Source organism: Bubalus kerabau, chromosome 8 (assembly GCF_029407905.1).
Source record: "Bubalus kerabau isolate K-KA32 ecotype Philippines breed swamp buffalo chromosome 8, PCC_UOA_SB_1v2, whole genome shotgun sequence".
Classification (NCBI taxonomy): Eukaryota; Metazoa; Chordata; class Mammalia; order Artiodactyla; family Bovidae; genus Bubalus; species Bubalus kerabau.
The window spans coordinates 39,409,438-39,433,142 of record NC_073631.1 but is presented as its reverse complement, the minus strand read 5'-3'; the positions used below and the strand labels follow the sequence as shown (position 1 = coordinate 39,433,142).

At 36.0% G+C, this 23,705-nt stretch overlaps 1 protein-coding gene across 8 annotated transcripts in view; it reads right to left on the bottom strand.

The window, feature by feature from the left end:
* The window catches only part of SEMA3A (semaphorin 3A), a 560,896-nt gene that overhangs the window by 105,046 nt on the left and 432,145 nt on the right, over positions 1-23,705 (bottom strand). For all 8 annotated transcript variants that reach the window (XM_055590101.1, XM_055590100.1, XM_055590098.1 and 5 more), the window contains one exon: positions 11,344-11,437. In XM_055590101.1, the coding sequence (XP_055446076.1) occupies positions 11,344-11,437 (94 nt within the window). The remainder of the gene's footprint in view (positions 1-11,343; positions 11,438-23,705) is intronic.

Here is a 23,705-nt window from a genome sequence, read left to right as displayed (position 1 = left end):
CAGGAAAAATTCATATTTTCTATAGTTATCAGCTTAAAATGCAAGGCCGTTTGGAAAGAGCTTATATTAAACCCTTACAGATTTCATAAACCAAAGTTTTTAAGTAGTAATCTGGTTCTAAAGCTTACAACAGGTTAAAACTGCTTAAAAGAAGGATTGGGGATGTAAAAATATCTGCTGTTAAGATCCATCTAGTCAGTTTACAAGTGTTTTGAGCTAAAAGTACAATTCTTCTTCCCAGTATTGGGGAAAGAAGCATCCTAGAACTACCTTGAAAATTTCTTCTGTGTGCAAAAATGAGGAGAGCATATTTAAAATCTTTTGGCTGGAAAGCTTTCCCCCAAACCATTTTTTAAATGTACATTGTACAATCTGTATATTTCAATGACTTTTATGTAAAAGTCTGGGAAGTGTTGTAGAAAATATTTATGTTAAAAGAACTCCATTAAATTACTAAACAATATTTTTAAAGCAGCAAAATAAAAAATGCCAAGAGGAACCCAACAAGGAGAATTAAATTTACTGTGAGAGGAAGAATTTATAGCATAGTTTTAAAAGAAGCAAATAACCTCAATAAAGGAAATCACAGCTTTTGAATTAACATGGTGTTGCAAATATTTTGAGGGATTTTACTATGTATCGTATGCCCTGCTCATTTTTCTGCATCCTGCTATTCAACTGATTCAGAAATTAACTTACATTGGCTTGAATCATCTTCTTTGTCAATAGGCAGTAAATATCTCCAAAAATTATTCAATCACTGTACAATACTGGCTAGGTCAGATCTGGGCTTCCGTTTAAAAGCTGCTTCTCTTTTTAGTCATACCTCCTCTTCAGGATTCATGCAACTTCTGTCACTCTTCTTTTTCACAAACCCATTCAACTTTTTCAAAGAAGTTCTAATACAACACCAGACTGTGGCGTTTCATATTCTTTGTGGACATTGTGTGGTTGCATACCATATGAACTATGTAATACTTACTTGTCATCATCCTTACTCAGTGGAATATTAAAATAAATAATCAAGAAGATCCCTACTGAGAAACATGCCACAAATTAAAGCTGTTCTAGGTACAATTTTATATACTGCTTTCTGAGAAATTTCTCTCTTTCTTCGCTTTCAGTGTGCAATTTAAACAAGTATAGGCTACAAGTTCAAACAAAATAGGATGCCTCTCCTTTGTTTAAGACACTTTTCAAATTTCTGTGTGTGTACTTAAGGAAGTTATTCACACGTAATCACTAGGCCATCTGTGAAAAGGAAATTATAAGTGTGTTACATCTGCTGCATTCCTTCAGGTCTTAAACTTCTGTTAAAGTGCTCCATAAATGGAGCAAATGGACTGAAATTGTCTGCATTTCGAAAGCAGTAGAAGAGATAACTCATACTGTAAAGGTTTTATTCTTAATAAAAAAGGGATCAGTGAAAGGATGATAAACACTAGAGAATACTGGAAAAATATATTTTCATAGTTAATGCTGTGGACGGTATGACCAGAGTCTTGTTTTGTTGAACAGAGGAAAAAGGTTATCTTTTAAAAGAAAAAGAGGAAAAATTTTATGGACCTACTAACTCCGGGAGTTGGTGATGGACAGGGAGGCCTGGCGTGCTGTGATTGATGGGGTCTCAAAGAGTCGGACACGACTGAGCGACTGATCTGATCTGATCTGATACAACAAATAATATCCTAAATTTACCTTTTAAAAATTTAAATAGAAAGTTTATACCTGAAAAGTTTTACTATTATTGTTGTTGTGTTATCAAATAATTTCTATATTTCATAAAAAAAGGAAAAGGAAACAAAAAGTTACATAATTTCTACATGATTATTTAAAAACAGAATCTTCTGTTTCAGGTTGCTGGCATACTCAACAATTAAAAGAGAAAAAAAGAAAAAAATTGTTTAATGATGATACACTTTTTGTGTATTATTTAATTCCAGTACAGAGTGGTAAAAAGAATGTGGAAAAATTCTCTTTCAATACAAACTAAAACTTATTCCTTTTTCTACTTCTATCTTTCTAAATCTATCCTTTTGAACTATGGCTAAACATTCACCACTTATCTGCAATATTTAAGGAAAAAAGGAAAGAATAAAATTAGAAAGGAAGAGGTCAAAGAAAAGTATACAGGAAATACATAGAATGTTTTGATTTAAGAAAAAGGAAGAGAGAAAAGCCCTAAAGTCAAAAAAGATGAACACACAAGAACTTAATCAGGGAGGAGCCAAGATGGCGGAGGAGTAGGACGGGGAGAACACTTTCTCCCCCACAAATTCATCAAAAGAGCATTTAAACGTCGAGTAAATTCCACAAAACAACTTCTGAATGCCGGCAGAGGACATCAGGCACCCAGAAAAGCAGCCCAACTCTTCGAAAGGAGGTAGGAAAAAATATAAAAGACAAAAAAAGAGACAAAAGAGGGAGGGACGGAGTTCCGTCCCAGGAAGGGAGTCTTAAAAAGAGAGAAGTTTCCAAACACAAGGAAACCCTCTCGCTGCCGAATCTGTGCCAAGCTTTGGAAGCACAGAGGGCAACATAAAAGGGAGGGGAAAAAAAAAAAATAATAAACAATTAAAAATCGCGGATTGTGAGCCCTACGGTATCTCCCCCAGCGGAGAAGCAGCGCAGACGCCTGCACACGGCATTAGCAAGCGGGGGCTGGGCAGGGAAGTGCGGCACGGGCTGTGTCCCTTAGAGTAAGAATCGGGCCGAATGTCCTGAGCGCTATCTGAGCGAAATAATTTGGGCTAGCAAACCAGACTGTGGGATATCTACCACGCGAAAAGCCAGCCCTAACCTAAGACACCGCCAGGCCCGCGCACAGAACAAAGGACTGAACAGAGATAGCCGGCTGCAGACCTTCCCCCTCCGGTGACAGGCAGCCAGAGCCGGAAGGGGGCAATCGCAGCCCCAGAGAGACACTATCTATAAAACTGTAAGCAGGCTTCTTTGCTAACTAAAACTTCTTGGGGGTCTGGACGGTCAATATCTGCCTGAGAAGGTGCGCCGGTTTTACACCCAGATAACCGAGTGGCGGGGAGGCGATAAGTCGCAGCATTGGCGCCCGCCAAACACCTCATCACCTGAGCTGCTCGACCTGGGAAGAACACAAAACGCAGGCTCAACCGAGTCTGCGCCTCTGAGGACTACCCGAGTGCCTGAACCTGAGCGGCTTGGACCTGGGAGCTCAGTCCAGGGCCGGCCTCTGATTGTTCCCGGCGGAACAACCTAGAGCCCAAGCAGTGTGGGCAGGGAGGTTACACGCGCCGTGAGCGGGGGGCAGACCCAGTGTGGCCGAGGCACTTCGAGCGCACGCCAGTGTTATCTGTTTGCAGCATCCCTCCCTCCCTCCCCACAGCGCGGCTGAACAAGTGAGCCTAAATTAAAAAAAAAAAAAAAATAGGGTCCTCCACCGTCCCCTTTGTGTCGGCGGGAACCAGACACTGAAGAGACCAGCAAACAGAAGAAGCTATAACAGAGGGAAACGCCTTGGAAGCTACAGGCCATAGATTAAAACCCTGTGGTTACTACGGATTACATAGGAAGGGGCCTATAGATCTTGAGAAATATAAGGCGGACTAAGGAACTGCCAAAAATGAACTGAACCCACAATACTCACAACAAAACCAGAGAAAGACCTAGATATATTTTTACTATTTTTACCATCAATCTTTCTTTCTTTCTTTTTTTTTTTAATTAAAAAAAATTTTTTTTAAGTCCTCTATTGTCCTTTAATTTTCACTTTTATAACTATTACTTTGCAAAAAAAAAAAAAAAAGACCCTATTTTTTTTTTTTTTTCTTCTTCAGCAAACTTCATATATATATTTTATAATTTTTTGACCGTGGTTTTTTTTTTTTTTTTTTTCTTCTTCTTTTTCTTCTTTTCTTTAACATTGCATTTTTGAAATTCCAAACTCTACTCTAGATTTTTAATTTTAGCCTTTTGATATATGTTATCAATTTTGTACCTATAGTTTTTTTCATAATTGCTGTGACTTTTTTTTTTCCTCTGTTTCTTTCTCTTCTTCTTTTATATAACATTGTATATCTGCAATTCCAAACTCTACTCAAGATTTTTAATTTATGCTTTTTGGTATTTGATATCAATTTTGTACCTGTATTTTCTTTATAATTTTTGCGACATTGTTTTTGTTGGTTTGTTTGTTTTCTCTCTTTATTTTTCTTCTTCTTCTTCTTTTTTTTTTTTTTTTAACGTTGTATTGTTGAAATTCCAAACTCTACTCTAGATTTTTAATTTTTGCTGTTTGGTATTAGTTATCAATTTTGTACCTGTAGTTTCTTTATTACTTTCACGACCTTGTTTGTTTTTCTTTGTTCGTTTTTTCTCTCTTTCTTTTCCTTCTCCTTTTCATTAACATCGCTTTTTTGAAATTCCAAACTCTACTCTAGATTTCTAATTTTTGTTTTTATGTATTTGTTACCAATTTTGTACCTTTAAGAACCCAATCTTCAGGACCCATTTTTCACTAGTGTACGAGATTACTGGCTTGACTGCTCTCTCTCCCTTTGGACTCTCCATTTTCTCCACCAGGTCACCTGTATCTCCTCCCTAACCCCTCTCTACTCTACCCAACTCTGTGAATTTCTGTGTGTTCCAGACGGTGGAGAACACTTAAGGAACTGATTACTGGCTGGATCTGTCTCCCGCCTTTTCATTTCCCCCTTTTATCCTTCTGGCCACCTCTGTCTCCTGCCTCCTTCTTCTCTTCCCTGTATAACTCCGTGAACATCTCTGAGTGGTCCAGTTGTGGAGTGCACATAAGGAAGTGACTACTGGCTAGCCCACTCTCTCCACTATTGATTCCACCTCATCTCATTTGGGTCACCTCTAACTCCCTCCTCCCTCTTCTCTTCTCCATGTAACGCTGTGAACCTCTCTGAGTGACCCTCACAATAGAGAAACTTTTCATCTTTAACGTAGATGTTTTATCAGTGGTGCTGTATAGAAGGAGAAGTTTTGAAACTACTGTAAAATTAAGACCGATAACTGGAAGTAGGAGGCTTAAGTCCAATCCCTGACTCCAGGGAACTCCTGACTCCAAGGAACATTAATTGACAGGAGCTCATCAAACGCCTCCATACCGACACTGAAACCAAGCACCACACAAGGGCCAACAAGTTCCAGGGAAAGACATAACAAGCAAATTCTCCAGCAACAAAGGAACACAGCCCTGAGCTTCAAGATACAGGCTGCCCAAAGTCACCCCAAAACCATAGACATCTCATAACTCATTACTGGACATTTCATTACACTCCAGAGAGAAGAAATACAGCTCCATCCACCAGAACATCAACACAAGCTTCCCTAACCAGGAAACCTTGACAAGCCACCGGTACAAACCCATACACAGCGAGGAAACGCCACAATAAAGAGAACTCCACAAACTGCCAGAATACAGAAAGGACACCCCAAACTCAGCAATTCAAACAAGATGAAGAGACAGAGGAATAGCCAGCAGATAAAGGAACAGGATAAATGCCCACCAAACCAAACAAAAGAGGAAGAGATAGGGAATCTACCTGATAAAGAATTCCGAATAATGATAGTGAAATTGATCCAAAATCTTGAAATTAAAATGGAATCACAGATAAATAGCCTGGAGGCAAGGATTGAGAAGATGCAAGAAAGGTTTAACAAGGACTTAGAAGAAATAAAAAAGAGTCAATATATAATGAATAATGCAATAAGTGAAATTAAAAACACTCTGGAGGCAACAAATAGTAGAATAACAGAGGCAGAAGATAGGATTAGTGAATTAGAAGATAGAATGGTAGAAATAAATGAATCAGAGAGGATAAAAGAAAAACGAATTAGAAGAAATGAGGACAATCTCAGAGACCTCCAGGACAATATTAAACGCTACAACATTCGAATCATAGGGGTCCCAGAAGAAGAAGACAAAAAGAAAGACCATGAGAAAATACTTGAGGAGATAATAGTTGAAAACTTCCCTAAAATGGGGAAGGAAATAATCACCCAAGTCCAAGAAACCCAGAGAGTCCCAAACAGGATAAACCCAAGGCGAAACACCCCAAGACACATAGTAATCAAATTAACAAAGATCAAACACAAAGAACAAATATTAAAAGCAGCAAGGGAAAAACAACAAATAACACACAAGGGAATTCCCATAAGGATAACAGCTGATCTTTCAATAGAAACTCTTCAAGCCAGGAGGGAATGGCAAGACATACTTAAAATGATGAAAGAAAATAACCTACAGCCCAGATTATTGTACCCAGCAAGGATCTCATTCAAGTATGAAGGAGAAATCAAAAGCTTTTCAGACAAGCAAAAGCTGAGAGAATTCTGCACCACCAAACCAGCTCTCCAACAAATACTAAAGGATATTCTCTAGACAGGAAACACAAAAATGGTGTATAAATTCGAACCCAAAACAATAAAGTAAATGGCAACGGGGTCATACTTATCAGTAATTACCTTAAACGTAAATGGGTTGAATGCCCCAACCAAAAGACAAAGACTGGCTGAATGGATACAAAAACAAGACCCCTGCATATGTTGTCTACAAGAGACCCACCTCAAAACAGGGGACACATACAGACTGAAAGTGAAGGGCTGGAAAAAGATTTTCCATGCGAATAGGGACCAAAAGAAAGCAGGAGTAGCAATACTCATATCAGATAAAATAGACTTTAAAACAAAGACTGTGAAAAGAGACAAAGATGGTCACTACATAATGATCAAAGGATCAATCCAAGAAGAAGATATAACAATTATAAATATATATGCACCCAACACGGGAGCACCGCAGTATGTAAGACAAATGCTAACAAGTATGAAAGAAGAAATTAACAATAACACAATAATAGTGGGAGACTTTAATACCCCACTCACACCTATGGATAGATCAACTAAACAGAAAATTAACAAGGAAACACAAACTTTAAACGATACAATAGACCAGTTAGACCTAATTGATATCTATAGGACATTTCATCCCAAAACAATGAATTTCACCTTCTTCTCAAGCGCACATGGAACCTTCTCCAGGATAGATCACATCCTGGGCCATAAAGCTAGCCTTGGTAAATTCAAAAAAATAGAAATCATTCCAAGCATCTTTTCTGACCACAATGCAGTAAGATTAGATCTCAATTACAGGAGAAAAACTATTAAAAAATCCAACATATGGAGGCTGAACAACACGCTGCTGAATAACCAACAAATCACAGAAGAAATCAAAAAAGAAATCAAAATTTGCATAGAAACGAATGAAAATGAAAACACAACAACCCAAAACCTGTGGGACACGGTAAAAGCAGTCCTAAGGGGAAAGTTCATAGCAATACAGGCACACCTCAAGAAACAAGAAAAAAGTCAAATAAATAACCTAACTCTACACCTAAAGCAACTAGAAAAGGAAGAAATGAAGAACCCCAGGGTTAGTAGAAGGAAAGAAATCTTAAAAATTAGAGCAGAAATAAATGCAAAAGAAACAAAAGAGACCATAGCAAAAATCAACAAAACCAAAAGCTGGTTTTTTGAAAGGATAAATAAAATTGACAAACCATTAGCCAGACTCATCAAGAAACAAAGGGAGAAAAATCAAATCAATAAAATTAGAAATGAAAATGGAGAGATCACAACAGACAACACAGAAATACAAAGGATCATAAGAGACTACTATCAACAATTATATGCCAATAAAATGGACAACGAGGAAGAAATGGACAAATTCTTAGAAAAGTACAACTTTCCAAAACTCGATCAGGAAGAAATAGAAAATCTTAACAGACCCATCACAAGCACGGAAATTGAAACTGTAATAAAAAATCTTCCAGCAAACAAAAGCCCAGGTCCAGACGGCTTCACAGCTGAATTCTACCAAAAATTTAGAGAAGAGCTAACACCTATCCTGCTCAAACTCTTCCAGAAAATTGCAGAGGATGGTAAACTTCCAAACTCATTCTATGAGGCCACCATCACCCTAATACCAAAACCTGACAAAGATCCCACAAAAAAAGAAAACTACAGGCCAATATCACTGATGAACATAGATGCAAAAATCCTTAACAAAATTCTAGCAATCAGAATCCAACAACACATTAAAAAGATCATACACCATGACCAAGTGGGCTTTATCCCAGGGATGCAAGGATTCTTCAATATCCGCAAATCAATCAATGTAATACACCACATTAACAAATTGAAAAATAAAAACCATATGATTATCTCAATAGATGCAGAGAAAGCCTTTGACAAAATTCAACATCCATTTATGATCAAAACTCTCCAGAAAGCAGGAATAGAAGGAACCTACCTCAACATAATCAAAGCTATATATGACAAACCCACAGCAAACATTATCCTCAATGGTGAAAAATTGAAAGCATTTCCTCTAAAGTCAGGAACAAGACAAGGGTGCCCACTTTCACCATTACTATTCAACATAGTTTTGGAAGTTTTGGCCACAGCAATCAGAGCAGAAAAAGAAATAAAAGGAATCCAAATTGGAAAAGAAGAAGTAAAGCTCTCACTGTTTGCAGATGACATGATCCTCTACATAGAAAACCCTAAAGACTCCACCAGAAAATTACTAGAACTAATCAAAGACTATAGTAAAGTTGCAGGATATAAAATCAACACCCAGAAATCCCTTGCATTCCTATACACTAATAATGAGAAAACAGAAAGAGAAATTAAGGAAACAATTCCATTCACCATTGCAACGGAAAGAATAAAATACTTAGGAATATATCTACCTAAAGAAACTAAAGACCTATATATAGAAAACTATAAAACACTGGTGAAAGAAATCAAAGAGGACACTAACAGATGGAGAAATATACCATGTTCATGGATTGGAAGAATCAATGTAGTGAAAATGAGTATACTACCCAAAGCAATCTATAGATTCAATGCAATCCCTATCAAGCTACCAACAGCATTCTTCACAGAGCTAGAACAAATAATTTCACAATTTGTATGGAAAAACAAAAAACCTCGAATAGCCAAAGCGATCTTGAGAAAGAAGAATGGAACAGGAGGAATCAACCTACCTGACTTCAGGCTCTACTACAGAGCCACAGTTATCAAGACAGTATGGTACTGGCACAAAGACAGAAATATAGATCAATGGAACAAAATAGAAAGCCCAGAGATAAATCCACGCACATATGGACACCTTATCTTCGACAAAGGAGGCAAGAATATACAATGGATTAAAGACAATCTCTTTAACAAGTGGTGCTGGGAACTCTGGTCAACCACTTGTAAAAGAATGAAACTAGAACACTTTCTAACACCATACACAAAAATAAACTCAAAATGGATTAAAGATCTAAATGTAAGACCAGAAACTATAAAACTCCTAGAGGAGAACATAGGCAAAACACTCTCTGACATACATCACAGCAGGATCCTCTATGACCCACCTCCCAGAATATTGGAAATAAAAGCAAAAATAAACAAATGGGACCTAATTAACCTTAAAAGCTTCTGCACATCAAAGGAAACTATTAGCAAGGTGAAAAGACAGCCTTCAGAATGGGAGAAGATAATAGCAAATGAAGCAACTGACAAACAACTAATCTCCAGAATATACAAGCAACTCCTACAGCTCAACTCCAGAAAAATAAATGACCCAATCAAAAAATGGGCCAAAGAACTAAATAGACATTTCTCCAAAGAAGACATACAGATGGCTAACAAACACATGAAAAGATGCTCAACATCACTCATTATCAGAGAAATGCAAATCAAAACCACTATGAGGTACCATTTCACACCAGTCAGAATGGCTGCAATCCAAAAGTCTACAAGTAATAAATGCTGGAGAGGGTGTGGAGAAAAGGGAACCCTCTTACACTGTTGGTGGGAATGCAAACTAGTACAGCCACTATGGAGAACAGTGTGGAGATTCCTTAAAAAACTGGAAATAGACATGCCTTATGATCCAGCAATCCCACTGCTGGGCATACACACTGAGAAAACCAGAAGGGAAAGAGACACGAGTACCCCAATGTTCATCGCAGCACTGTTTATAATAGCCAGGACATGGAAGCAACCTAGATGTCCATCAGCAGATGAATGGATAAGAAAGCTGTGGTACATATACACAATGGAGTATTATTCAGCCATTAAAAAGAATACATTTGAATCAGTTCTAATGAGGTGGATGAAACTGGAGCCTATTATACAGAGTGAAGTAAGCCAGAAAGAAAAACACCAATACAGTATACTAACGCATATATATGGAATTTAGAAAGATGGTAACAATAACCCTGTGTACGAGACAGCAAAAGAGACACTGATGTATAGAACAGTCTTATGGACTCTGTGGGAGAGGGAGAGGGTGGGAAGATTTGGGAGAATGGCATTGAAACATGTAAAATATCATGTATGAAATGAGTTGCCAGTCCAGGTTCGATGCACGATACTGGATGCTTGGGGCTGGTGCACTGGGACGACCCAGAGGGATGGAATGGGGAGGGAGGAGGGAGGAGGGTTCAGGATGGGGAACACATGTAAACCTGTGGCGGATTCATTTTGATATTTGGCAAATCTAATACAGTTATGTAAAGTTTAAAAATAAAATAAAATTAAAAAAAAAAAAAAAAAAAAGAACTTAATCAAATCAAAGTAACATAAGGGGGAATCTATCAATTGTATTACCATTTAGTTGTATTGTGCTGATTAAGTTATCCAAGTGTTAAAAGTGCTACAAATCTTGGGACTACAATTAACAATAGAGAATGAATCTCAATCTTTCTTTCTGACTTGTCAAAATTCCCCCTTTGAAACATCTCTTTCAAATAAAGAAAATCAAAACCATATTTTTACAACACAAAATCTGTAAATGTCTAGTGGAGATATGGGGCTTCCCTGGTGGCTCAGCACTGAAGAATTGGCCTGCCAATGCAGGAGACACAGGTTCAGTCCCTGGATCGGGAAGATTCTCTGGAGAAAGAAATGGCAACCACTGCAGTATTCTTGCCAGGGAAATCCCATGAACAGAGGAGTCTTCTGGGCTACAGTCCAAAGGGTCGCAAAGAGTAAAATGCGACTTAGTAACTGAACAACAACAATCGTGGGGATATATATGATTGAGCAGTCAGTTCTAAAGATACTTTAAATCACTTTGATTAAAAAGAATCATAGACTAGATAGTACAAAAATCAAAGCAGCATTTAGTATTTCTTATTCGTTTTCAAAATAAGTGAAAATATCTCAACTGACATACTCTGAATATTTTATGATTAATAAAGGAAAATGTTGATATCTAAGAAGGAACATGAAATCTGACCATTATCTACAGAAAATTTACTGTTTAATTGATTGCTGATTAAGTACCTATTAAAAGAGATGCCGTCAGCAGTTTAGGGTCATATGGGCTCTTCCCACGGCCATTTTCAAAATGTGAGTCTTGCAGCTTAAAAATGTTATCCTGTAGAAAAGAAAAAGAATTCAGTTTATTTATAATAAAAGCATTTTAACATGCCAGTTAATCATAGAGAGGTTGAGCATTCTTCTGCACTATCAAGGTATATTATTATTTGTGTAATCTTTAGAGATGGCAAAATAACTTAAGTGGGTTAAAAACTAGATATTATTAGACAAATGTCTATTTAGCTTGGTGATTTTTAGTGGCATTTACCATGTTGCAAGTAAGTGTATAAATAAATCCTAAAGGACAAAGCATGATGTGACAAGAGTAGAGTGATCATTTTATCACATAATTATGCCAAGAGCTACCCTAATGGCTCTTGAAAGAATGTTAAATTTAGACAAAATGACTCCTTTACTTCCTTCACATAGAGGAAAAACAGCAACTCACTATATTAGATGTCTGTAACAAGATACACTGTCTCACATTTCTGAATGTACTTTCCAGAAGGAAGTAGTCATGGCAGCCACATTCTCCACTCTGTCATTCCTAAAACTTTATGCTTACAAGCTTCTCAAGCATTTTTAAATTAGTCACCATGGAAGGTGGAAGGTACCTGAAACTATCCTTATCAATTTCTCTAAGTCAGAAATATCAAATTATTTATTAAGACAGGTATGCCTGGAGATAGTGTCCTTAGGACAATAAGCACAAAGGTGACAGATTTTATCACAAGGAAGTCTGCTCAGTTGAGGCTCAAGCACCCAGAAATTGAAGCGAACATTTGACTATGGTAGGAAGTATGCCAGAAAGCACTACAACAGAAGCCTTAATAATGAGGTAACAAACTAACTCAGGCCTAAGACCCTGTCCTCAGAATGTGAGACTTCTGTATGACAGTGGAATTAATTGGGAGGTTTTCTGAGCACTCTTTTCAGAAGCAAATAAATGCTCTGGAAACTAATTAGGTCAGAATATGTATGCATTTTCCAGTAGCACATTAACTTGTCTACAGACTGAAATAAGATAGCTTTTTTGGCAATTTCTCTACTGTTCACATAAAAGCATTTTCTATATTCTTAGAATAATAAATGGTGCTCGTTTTATAGCCAATACACATCACTTTATTTAACATTTAATATTTCTGATGGAGCTAATGGCAGAGTTTCAAATTATGACCCTTAAAACTCATTTGAATTAGGGAAGAAGAGTGAAAAAGGAAGTAAGCCAAAAGTATTCTCCATTTTTATTACTGTAAGTGTGAGAATTACCATATCTATGCATTCCTTACACTGTACTTGATAAATAGCTATCCCCTAGCAATGACTGTCACTAAGTCCCATCTGACTCTTCTGCAGCCCCATGGACTGTAGTCTGCCAGTTTCCTCTGTACATGGGTTCCCCCAGCCAAGAATGGGTTGCCCTTTTCTTCTCCAGGGGATCTTCCTGACCCAGGAATTGAACTCGTCTCCTGTATTGGCAGGTGGATTCTACACCACTGAGCCACCAGAGAAGCCCACTGGTTGGTTCTTTAGCTGAGTTCTAAAATTTACAATGTGAAAATTTTATGGGATTTCTCAGAACTGCATTAAGTTGTGGAAGGAAATGGCAACCCACTCCAGTATTCTTGCCTAAGAAATCCCATAGACAGAGGAGCCTGCCAGGCTATATACAGTCCATCGGGTCACAAAGAGTCAGATACAACTGAGCATCTGAGTATGCATGCATACACACAATAGGGATGGCAGTGAGTTAGGAGTCAGGCCCAGTTGGGCCAGTGAGGTGAGCTCTTGTTCTTTGATGGTCGACCAATATCTCTGAACCTTAGGTTTCTAAAAGTTAATGTTGATAAGGATATTTAATCTCAAATGCTTATTGTGATGATTAAAGAACTGGAATAAAACATTTTTAAAGCAGCAAAATAAAAAGGCACAATTTATTCTTATTCTATTAATATTGCTCATATTAAAACAACAAAAATATGAAAATTTAATACAAGTTTTTACCATTGTGGGCAAACTTTCCTAGCAGAACTTAAAAGAAATATTATCTAAAATGTTATATAAGTCACCAAATTATAAACTTATTTACAAAAACACATTTGTCACAGGCACTTGAATATTAAAATTATGGTATGAAATTTCTTGCGATACACTAAGAAAAAGCATAGAAGTTTAACAAATATTTAGATTCATTTTAATAAAAATTAGGAAACAATACAAAAGAAATATACTCAGTAACTGATATATACTCTACTGCCACAATGATAGAAAATATTAAAATCTGTCTGTTACTAATCCTCAAAGGTTAGAGGAAGCAGCAGGTGGAAGTGACAGTGTGACTAAAAATATTGTTATAAATATACATATAAATTTCTTATCCTCATAAGACATTTTATTATACTGACTATGATAGAGGAGCTATCCTTCAAAATATGAGACACCTGATGACTGGGGTCATGTGTCCAAAATAATAGGACAATGCCAAGGTATATGAGAAGTACTTGCAGCCTCGTGTTTAACATTTGATTTACAAGCTAAAGGATTAGAGTTCATAGGGAGAAGGGTTAAGTATGTCAGTTATGGTTTAAGAGAGGAAAAACTATACTTTGCCATGGTATCAGGTAATGTGTTCAAAGCCAGCTCCCTTTTCCTTTCCTTCCTTCTTCCTTTAAATGGAACTCTTCCCCAAATTTCTGTGTTTCTACCATGTAATTATTCTATATTTTTATATGATTCTATTGAAGGGTAACACTGAATTTCTTTTCCAGCCTAGTGATATGGAGGCTTGGAATAATTATAATTTGATTTCTGAGTAGTAAAGTAAAATATATTTCTTATATACAAATATTTGTAGTGTAAAATCCATACCTATTACACATAATAATGAAGTCTGCATAGTCACTCAGTCGTGTGCGACTCTTTGCGACCCCATGGACTGTAGCCTGCCGGCCACCTCTATTCATGGGGATTCTCCAGGCAAGAATACTGGAGTGGGTTGCCATTTCCTTTTCCAAGTAATGAAGTCTAAAGCTGTTGAAATCAGATATTATCCCTGGCCATGCCTTTTATTATCTGGGTCTCAGGGAATCCCTAAACCATTCTCAAATTCAGATTCCTTTTATAAGGAGAATAGGAAAATCTCATAGGATTGATTATGAATATTTATTGTAACAATGTATATAAAACACTTAGAATGCCCGAAATATATTTATTAGTTTATTTTTTTCATTGTTTGTAGTTACCAAAATAAAATCATTCTTTCCTATAGTGATTAATATCTTTCATGCTATAATGGAAATGTCTGCCTATATTTTTATCAGTGGAAATTAAGACCTGTGTTTAAAAATATGTTAATACTTTGGACTCCCAAAATGCACTGAAAATTATTTTTTCCTAGAGCTAGACCAGAGTCCATTCAAAGCTTTTTGACAAACAAAGCATTAAATATAATATGTATAAAATTTCTCAATTTAAAAAAAGACTAGTCTTTTAATATATCTGATAAACTTAATGTGATTCATGTTGAGAGACACCAATACTGCTGTTTCTGTTATCTTATGAGCGAGACCTAGTATATGTGTGAAAATATTGACTCCTTGGAAAAGAAGCCTTTGTTAATATAATTGTACATTCTATGTTGTCATATGTAGCAAAACACACAGACAACTGTCTGGCTGTACTTGGCAGGCTTTTTGAAACCTGATTGCTATTCAATGATTCTCTGTTTTAGAGAGTGTTAAATAGATCACATATGCAAGTAATAAGACCAGAAATATTAAGACCAATGTATACAATTAAAACTGAATAGCTTATATGTCTAACTTGGGCTGAAATAGTTTTCATTTTTAGTAATACACGAACAGAAATCTAGCTGCATGGATTCTAATTGCTTTAGCAGATACTATGAATATATCATATGTTATTGTACCATATTTTATTACATGATTGCATCAGTTTTCAGCAACTATTTTTAGCTTTCAAGTCCACTCTTTCCCCTTTGTCTTTTGGATTTCCTGAATGTTATTAAGACTGTGGTGAGGTAAGGCATTAGAGGAAATAATAACTGTGCTAATGTCTAATGCAAAGTTTTATAAATTATAAACCATTGGTGACATCATGGCAATAAATTTCCAAAATCTCAATCTTGTCCAAATAATAAATTTAAGTAACAAAGCCGCAATTTTAGTTGCTTTAGTTAATGATTAAAACATAAATGATGCTTGTAAAAAGGAAAAGAAATGAAAGAAAATAATAGTATATGTGATAGAATAACCATGTTGGGTATGAAGCTATATAAATTTAAACCCAATATTTGGGCACCATTTTAACATTATTTTAAAACATCAACTATTCTATTTTTTCAAAATGCTCAATTGCCTTTCCTGCTTTTTACAAAGATACTTTGTTTGCCAGTTATAATGAATTATCAGGTATTCCCTGGTTGTACCAGTTTTTTCTTATTTCTGTCTAAACTACTCCCAGCTCACCCTTCCTCAAAATCACTGTGAACTTCCTTTCCTTTAACTAAATTCAAAAGTTACTTTCTGGGAAAAGTCTTCAGAGCTTCCTGGAGACGTAATTTGTTAGTTTCCTTTGTGTATATCCTAATTAACAATAATACACAGGCAATAACAATATTGGGTAAAGCTACTGGCTTCAGCCATGAAGGGACATAAGAGGATTTCACAAGAAACATTGTGGCATACTATATTTTACCGAAGGAGATCCATTTGTGGCTAAAATTCATTTGGAATTTACTTCTCTTAAAAAGGTGACTCTAGGTCCTTGTTGTGCAATTCTAATAGCCATGAGCTCTACATGTAGCAATTTAATTTAATGAAAATTAATAAACCTATTCCTCAATTGCACTAGCTGCAGTTTAAGTGTTCGATAGTCACATGAGACTTGTGAATACAGTACTGCAGATCCAAACATTTCCACTGTCATAGAAGTTCTACTGGACACCATCCTATTAGCAGCAAAGAGTAGAATTGAAAATTAGAGGGTCTCCAGAAAAAGAAAATTTGTCTTCAAATCACAATTGTAGATGAAAAAGTCCATGAAATCTACAAGGAAAGATTATACTAAAAATATTAATTTTGATTTTTATTATCAAGGGGTTGCCCTAAGTAACATTAAATGGTAGAGCAGATGAATAAATACATGCCCTGTATTTTTTCATATGCCATCATTCTTCCATTTAAATTCAGTTCAGTTCAGTTCAGTTGCTCAGTTGTGTCCGACTCCCTGCAACCCCATGAACCGCAGCATGCCAGGCCTCCCTGTCCATCACCAACTCCCAGAGTCCACCCAAACTCATGTCCATTGAGTCGGTGATGCCATCCAACCATCTCATCCTCTGTCATCCCCTTCTCCTTCTGTCCTCAACGTTTCCCAACATCAGGGTCTTTTCAAATGAGTCAGATCTTCGCATCAGGTGGCCAAAATACTGGAGTTGCAGCTTCAACATCAGTCCTTCCAATGAACACCCAGGAATGATCTCCTTTAGGATGGACTGGTTGGATCTCCTTGCAACTCCAAGGGACTCTCAAGAGTCTTCTCCAACACCACAGTTCAAAAGCATCAATTCTTCGGTGCTCAGCTTTCTTTATAATCCAACTCTCACATCCATACATGACCACTGGAAAAACCATAGCCCATAGCCTTGACTAGATTGACCTTTGTTGGCAAAGTAATGTCTCTGCTTTTGAATATGCTATCTAGGTTGGTCATAAGTTTCCTTCCAAGGAGTAAGCATCTTTTAATTTCATGGCTACAGTCACCATCTGTAGTGATTTTGGAGCCCCCCCAAAAATAAAGTCTGCCACTGTTTCCACTGTTTCCCCATCTATTTCCCATGAAGTGATGGGACCAGATGCCATGATCTTAGTTTCCTGAATGTTGAGCTTTAAGCCAACTTTTTCACTCTCCTCTTTCACTTTCATCAAGAGGCTCTTTAGTTCTTCTTCACTTTCTGCCATAAGGGTGGTGTCATCTGCCTATCTGATGTTATTGATATTTCTCCTGGCAATCTTGATTCCAGCTTGTGCTTCTTCCAGTCCAGCGTTTCTCATGATGTACTCTGCATATAAGTTAAATAGGCAGGGTGACAATATACAGCCTTGACATATTCCTTTTCCTATTTGGAACCAGTCTGTTGTTCCATGTCCAGTTCTAACTGTTTCTTCCTGACCTGCATACAGGTTTCTCAAGAGGCAGGTCAAGTGGTCTGGTATTCCCATCTCTTGAAGAATTTTCCACAGTTTATTGTGATCCAGTAACAAAACTTACTCATTATTTAAATTTTAAATCATAATACCAGTCTATTAAATTTTCATTAATTTTACCCAGCAGAAAAAAATATTTTCTCCCTGGAACTTGTATAAGTATCTATTCATAGTCTTTTTGTGCCATTTCTTACCTTCAACTGTGCTGTTCAATAATGCATTTGATTCTCTTAATACTTATGAGGTGAAGGAAAAATTTTACTATGTTTCTCCAAAATACTAAGATAGAACTTTTCACTGAGTTAAAGCTCAATGAAATAATGAATAAATAAGTGACCATGTGACTGAGTAGAAGAGGTGCTACAGAAAAACTGCATCCAAGGTATACCAGGAACATAGCCCTGACCAATAAGAGCTAATGTTTTAAGGATATGACTCAGATATGGAAACAACTGTGCAGCAGAGGCCAAATTACAGAATTCAAATATTAAACCTAGCTTTAAAGTGAGTTTTAAGAAAGGTAATAGTCTTTAACTGTTTTGTGTATATATATCACTATTAACAGAGTTTGATATTTGTTACATACTTCAAATGAGTTTATTCTTACTGCAAAAGCATAAAAATAAAATTTAATGAAAAAGAGTATAACCTTACAGTCCTTTTGCTTTTAAAACTGTTTCTGTTTCATTTTCATTGGGCTTTGCGATTCTTGTTATTATTATTATTATTAAGCTTGTTAATAAATAGTTACTCCTCTCAGTAGAACCAGCTTCAGGTGAAAAGTCATCAAATATTTCTTTGCAGAACTTCAAAAATCGTTCTTATTAATGTAATACCTCCATAATTTCAGGGTAACTGTTTTATCTGATTTTTTTTTTAATTAACAGAAATTACTCCAAGTATCTCAGATGCTGGCAAGTAGAACATCAAATAAGAGAAGCTGTTTGGGATTTTGCTAAATATAATTTTATACTTATAAAAATAAATAATTTCTTAGGATTTATACTTTTATATTTATTTTCAAAACTTTATAATTTATATGCTTCCTAAAACATATAACATTAATATGTGCAAAAAATATAAACTGAACTGTGACTATGTAAGAATTATGTTTGGAATATGAAGGTGAAAGGTTTAATTATTTAACTCAATTAGCATACAAGAAATTACAACAAAAATGACATAACAATAAAAAATTACATATATATGATACTATAGTGTTTATAAGTATTTGGTGGCTATTTCACTTAACATGGAAACATACTAAGTGTTCATAATATCCTATATTTCATCTATATTTTTTCACTTAATCTTCAAACAACCCTACTATTATTGTGCCAGTTTTACAGAAGAGAAACAGGGGTGTTTTCTTATAATACTCAAAGTTATAGAGATGGATTAAAATTTGATAAAAGAACTGTCTCTTTCCAAGTCCTTGTTTTTAACCACTATTTAAAAATTGGGCTTCAGGAAAATATTATGCAAAAAAATATCTGAGACATACCCTAAGATAGTAGAAACTGGAAACCACAGGAGTTCAAAATGGGATAGGTAATTTTACGTTCCAGTATAGAAAGAAAAAATTTAATTGGGTCCTTTAGAAATGTATTTTGGTGGGGAGGTGAATGCGTCTGAGAGTATGCATTTGTGCGTTTGTATGTTTATTGGTTATTAGTGCAGAGGGCAAAAGGAGCTTATAGAGAGAGGGCAGGGTAAAGTACAGGTGCAAATTAGTCCATCTACACGTAACAGCATGAACAAAATTCCCTCAAAATAAACAAAATTTGTATGATAAGTAACATAAAGTTGAGTTTATATAATGAAGACTGTATACATATATTCAAAGATAAGGTAGATATATAAAGTTGGAATCAAACTGTGGAAAGTTTTCTGTGCCAGAATAAGCAATTTGCTCTATATCAAGTTACACAGTGATAATTTTAGTTGGAGAACAATAACATCAAAGTGGTGCAATATTATGATGAATCTGACAGTGATGTGTAAGACGATTTAAGATATATGAGCCTGGTGACAGAAAAAGAACCTGTCCTCATAACCTGGGGAGGGGAAAACTAACTCTTCTTACACATCACAGTAGTTTAAAGGAATTTTTTTTTTAATTTTGTGTGTTGTTAAGTGAAGTCACCTGGAGAAGGCAATGGCACCCCACTCTGGTACTCTTGCCTGGAAAATCCCATGGATGTAGGAAGGCTGCAGTCCATGGGGTCGCTGAAGGTCAGATATGACTGAGCATCTTCACTTTCACTTTTCACTTTCATGGATTGGAGAAGGGAATGGCAACCCACACCATTGTTCTTACCTGGAGAATCCCAGGGACGGGGGAGCCTGGTGGGCTGCCATCTATGGGGTCACACAGAGTCGGACACGACTGAAGTGACTTAGCAGCAGCAGCAGCATGTGAAGTCACCTAGCTCCTTTGAAGTTCATGTTTCTTAAGTTATGTTGCATCAGAATTCCCTTTGATATTCTAGCAAAGTTATGGATTCTTTGCTCTAGAAAACTGAAGCTAAGCATACATATATTTTGTAAGCAATCTTTAGGGTTTACTGACCTTATGTAGTCATGGTAAGAGCTTCCAAATCAGCTATTCATCAAAGACACCTTTCTGTTTCTAACTTGGTGTGATTCTTTCATCCTATCCCTCTGACCTTGGACATCTGCTTCTGTTGTTTTTTGGCCCTGTCCTTGAACATAATACAGGGATTATCCAGACTTTTAAAAACTCATTTTCTTTTTCGTTTTCTATATACTGTTACTTGGTATTCATTTATTTTTATAAATTCAGCTATTGAACTTCAGCCCCAATCCCTCTGCTATTCTAATCATTCAAACTTGGTTTCCTGGCCTGTATGAAATCTCCTATTTTCCATGGTTATTTCAAAATTGAGAGCTATTAAGAGTCCTTGGCTCTTCAAAAGAATATAAGAGCAATTATGAATAATAAACTTCATAAGAATTAGCCTGTCAGAAAGAGTTATTTAACAATATACATTGTGGGAAGATACAAAAGAAATGTAACACTGGTATCTGTCACTGAGTGCTGGGAAATTTTAAAGTAATGCTATGTGAATAAAGTAAGTATAATTTTCTGCCCTGATTGTACTAGTTCTGCCTTTGATTTCACTATGATTTCAGCCATATATGTTAGAATTTTATTTTTCTCTACAATTAAATAAAGAAAACATTGTTGCATGTAAATGACTATTATTGAAAAACAAAGCTCAGTAAAAGATAAGTTTAAGAAAAAGCTTTATATCTGTAAGGATTTTTAGAAATGAATATACTAATACTTTTTAATATTAATTTTTGGAGTAGTTTTAGATGTATAATATCTACAAGATTTGGTTCTGAATCCAAAATTCAGTCATTTGATGCTAAAATATTTAGAGTCAATAACTGTAATTATTGAATAATATCTAATACTTTTTCAAATATACATCTTGGATAGTAAAGTTTTTCTTAGCAAGGAAAGCGATAGAGCCAGTTTATGATAATTGTTTTGACAAAAAGTATTCTATTTATCAAATTAAATAATAAAAATATTCCATTTATATAAATATAGTTCAGTTTAATATTCATGATATGTGATCAATCTCTAGTTACACCTATACAGACTTTTTACTGAATTTAATTTCTGACCCTGAGGAATTCTTAGGATCCAAACAGAGGGAAGGATAGTATCATCAGGGTACATAACATCTACTAAGTTCATCTCTAGACTGAATATAAGTAGGAATGTTTTAAAATCATTGATTTCTATTTCCACAGTCAGTTTAAGCAATGCTTTAGTAAAGTGGAAATTTTACTTCTAAAATTAGTCTCCAGAGATTATATGGTCTTTCTGCAACCCACATTTTATTCTGCAATTTGACTTTGATGGTGTATGTGGTAAAAATCTAGATTCTCTAATACATTGTGCTAAATGTTGATTGCAAGCTCAAAAATAAGTTTTTTACATCTCTTTTGATGTGTCAACATTTGTCTATGAAATGGAAATACTACACATAATTGCCTCAAGGATTCAATGAGATATAATGCGTATTTTATACAGGGAAGTATGCATAAACCATATAGAAATTTAGTTATTCATAATTTTAATTATTCTAAATTCACTATTAATGGTACATCTTTACTATGACAGCATGTTGATAACTCACTATCTGTGATAATGTAATAGCTAAAATGTATTAAGCAAATATTAGCCAAGTGCACTCTCCCAAGTGCTTTGTAGGTATTTACTTTTTTAACATTAGCATATCCCTTGAAGTACACAGTGTAATAACACTAATTTTGTAAATGAAATAACAAAGAGAAATAAAAGACTTGTCTTAGGTCACATAGTATGCAGAAGAGCCAACTAAAGAACTTCTGGAACCAGTAATAAATGGAAGGATTATAAAAATATATATATTTTTTTGTATTTTATTTTTTTAATTTTATTTTATTTTTAAACTTTACAGTATTGTATTAGTTTTGCCAAATATCGAAATGAATCTGCCACAGGTATACCTGTGTTCCCCATCCTGAACCCTCCTTCCTCCTCCCTCCCCATACCCTCCCTCTGGGTCGTCCCAGTGCACCAGCCCCAAGCATCCAGTATTGTGCATCAAACCTGGACTGGCGACTCGTTTTATACATGATATTTTTTTGTATTTGATTTGCACACCATGTTACTTTATGAATACATATATATATAAAGTACTGTTATAATAATAATATTCCTTAATTCAACTGTGTATTCCTTGTAATTTGAGCATAGTTAGGTCCTGAATTAATCTTGAATGAATTGACCATGACATATAACACTGTATTTAATATAGACCCACATTATACTCTAAAACAGTAGAGTCAAGTAGAGAAAACTAACATAATTCTAGCTTTGCAGAAAAATATATGAAATTACTTTGCTTCCACGTTTGTGAAAAATTCAGTTCAATTCGGTAGCTCACTTGTGTCCGACTCTTTGCAACCCCATGAATCACAGCACGCCGGGCCTCCCTGTCCATTACCAACTCCTGGAGTTCACCCAAACTCATGTCCATTGAATCAGTGATGCCATCCAACCATCTCATCCTCTGTCGTCCCCTTCTCCCCCTGCCCTCAATCCCTCCCAGCATCAAAGTCTTTTCCAATGAGTCAGCTCTTCACATGAGGTGGCCAAAGTACTGGAGTTTCAGCTTCAGCATCAGTCCTTCCAATGAACACCCAGGACTGATCTCCTTTAGGATGGACTGGTTGGATCTCCTTGCAGTCCAAGGGACTCTCAAGAGTCTTCTCCAATACCACAGTTCAAAAGCATCAATTCTTCAGCACTCAGCTTTCTTCACAGTCCAACTCTCACATCCATAGAGGACCACTGGAAAAACCATAGCCTTGACTAGATGGACCTTTGTTGGCGAAGTAATGTCTCTGCTTTTCAATATGCTGTCTAGGTTGGTCATAACTTTCCTTCCAAGGAGTAAGCATCTTTTAATTTCATGGCTGCAATCACCATCTGCAGTGATTTTGGAGCCCAGAAAAAGAAAGTCTGACACTGTTTCCACTGTTTCCCCATCTATTTCCCATGAAGTGATGGGACCGGATGCCATGATCTTAGTTTTCTGAATGTTGAGCTTTAAGCCAACTTTTTCACTCTCCTCTTTCACTTTCATCAAGAGACTTTTTAGTTCCTCTTCACTTTCTGCCATAAGAGTGGTGTCATCTGCATATCAGAGGTTATTGATATTTCTCCCGGCAATCTTGATTCCAGCTTGTGCTTCTTCCAGCCCAGCGTTTCTCATGATGTACTCTGCATATAAGTTAAATAAGCAGGGTGACAATATACAGCCTTGACGTACTCCTTTTCCTATTTGGAACCAGTCTGTTGTTCCATGTCCAGTTCTAACTGTTGCTTCCTGACCTGCATACAGGTTTCTCAAGAGGCAGGTCAGGTAGTCTAGTATTCCCATCTCTTTCAGAATTTTCCACAGTTTATTGTGATCCACACAGTCAAAGGCTTTGGCAAAGTCAATAAAGCAGAAGTAGATGTTTTTCTGGAACTTTCTTGCTTTTTCGATGATCCAGCGGACGTTGGCAATT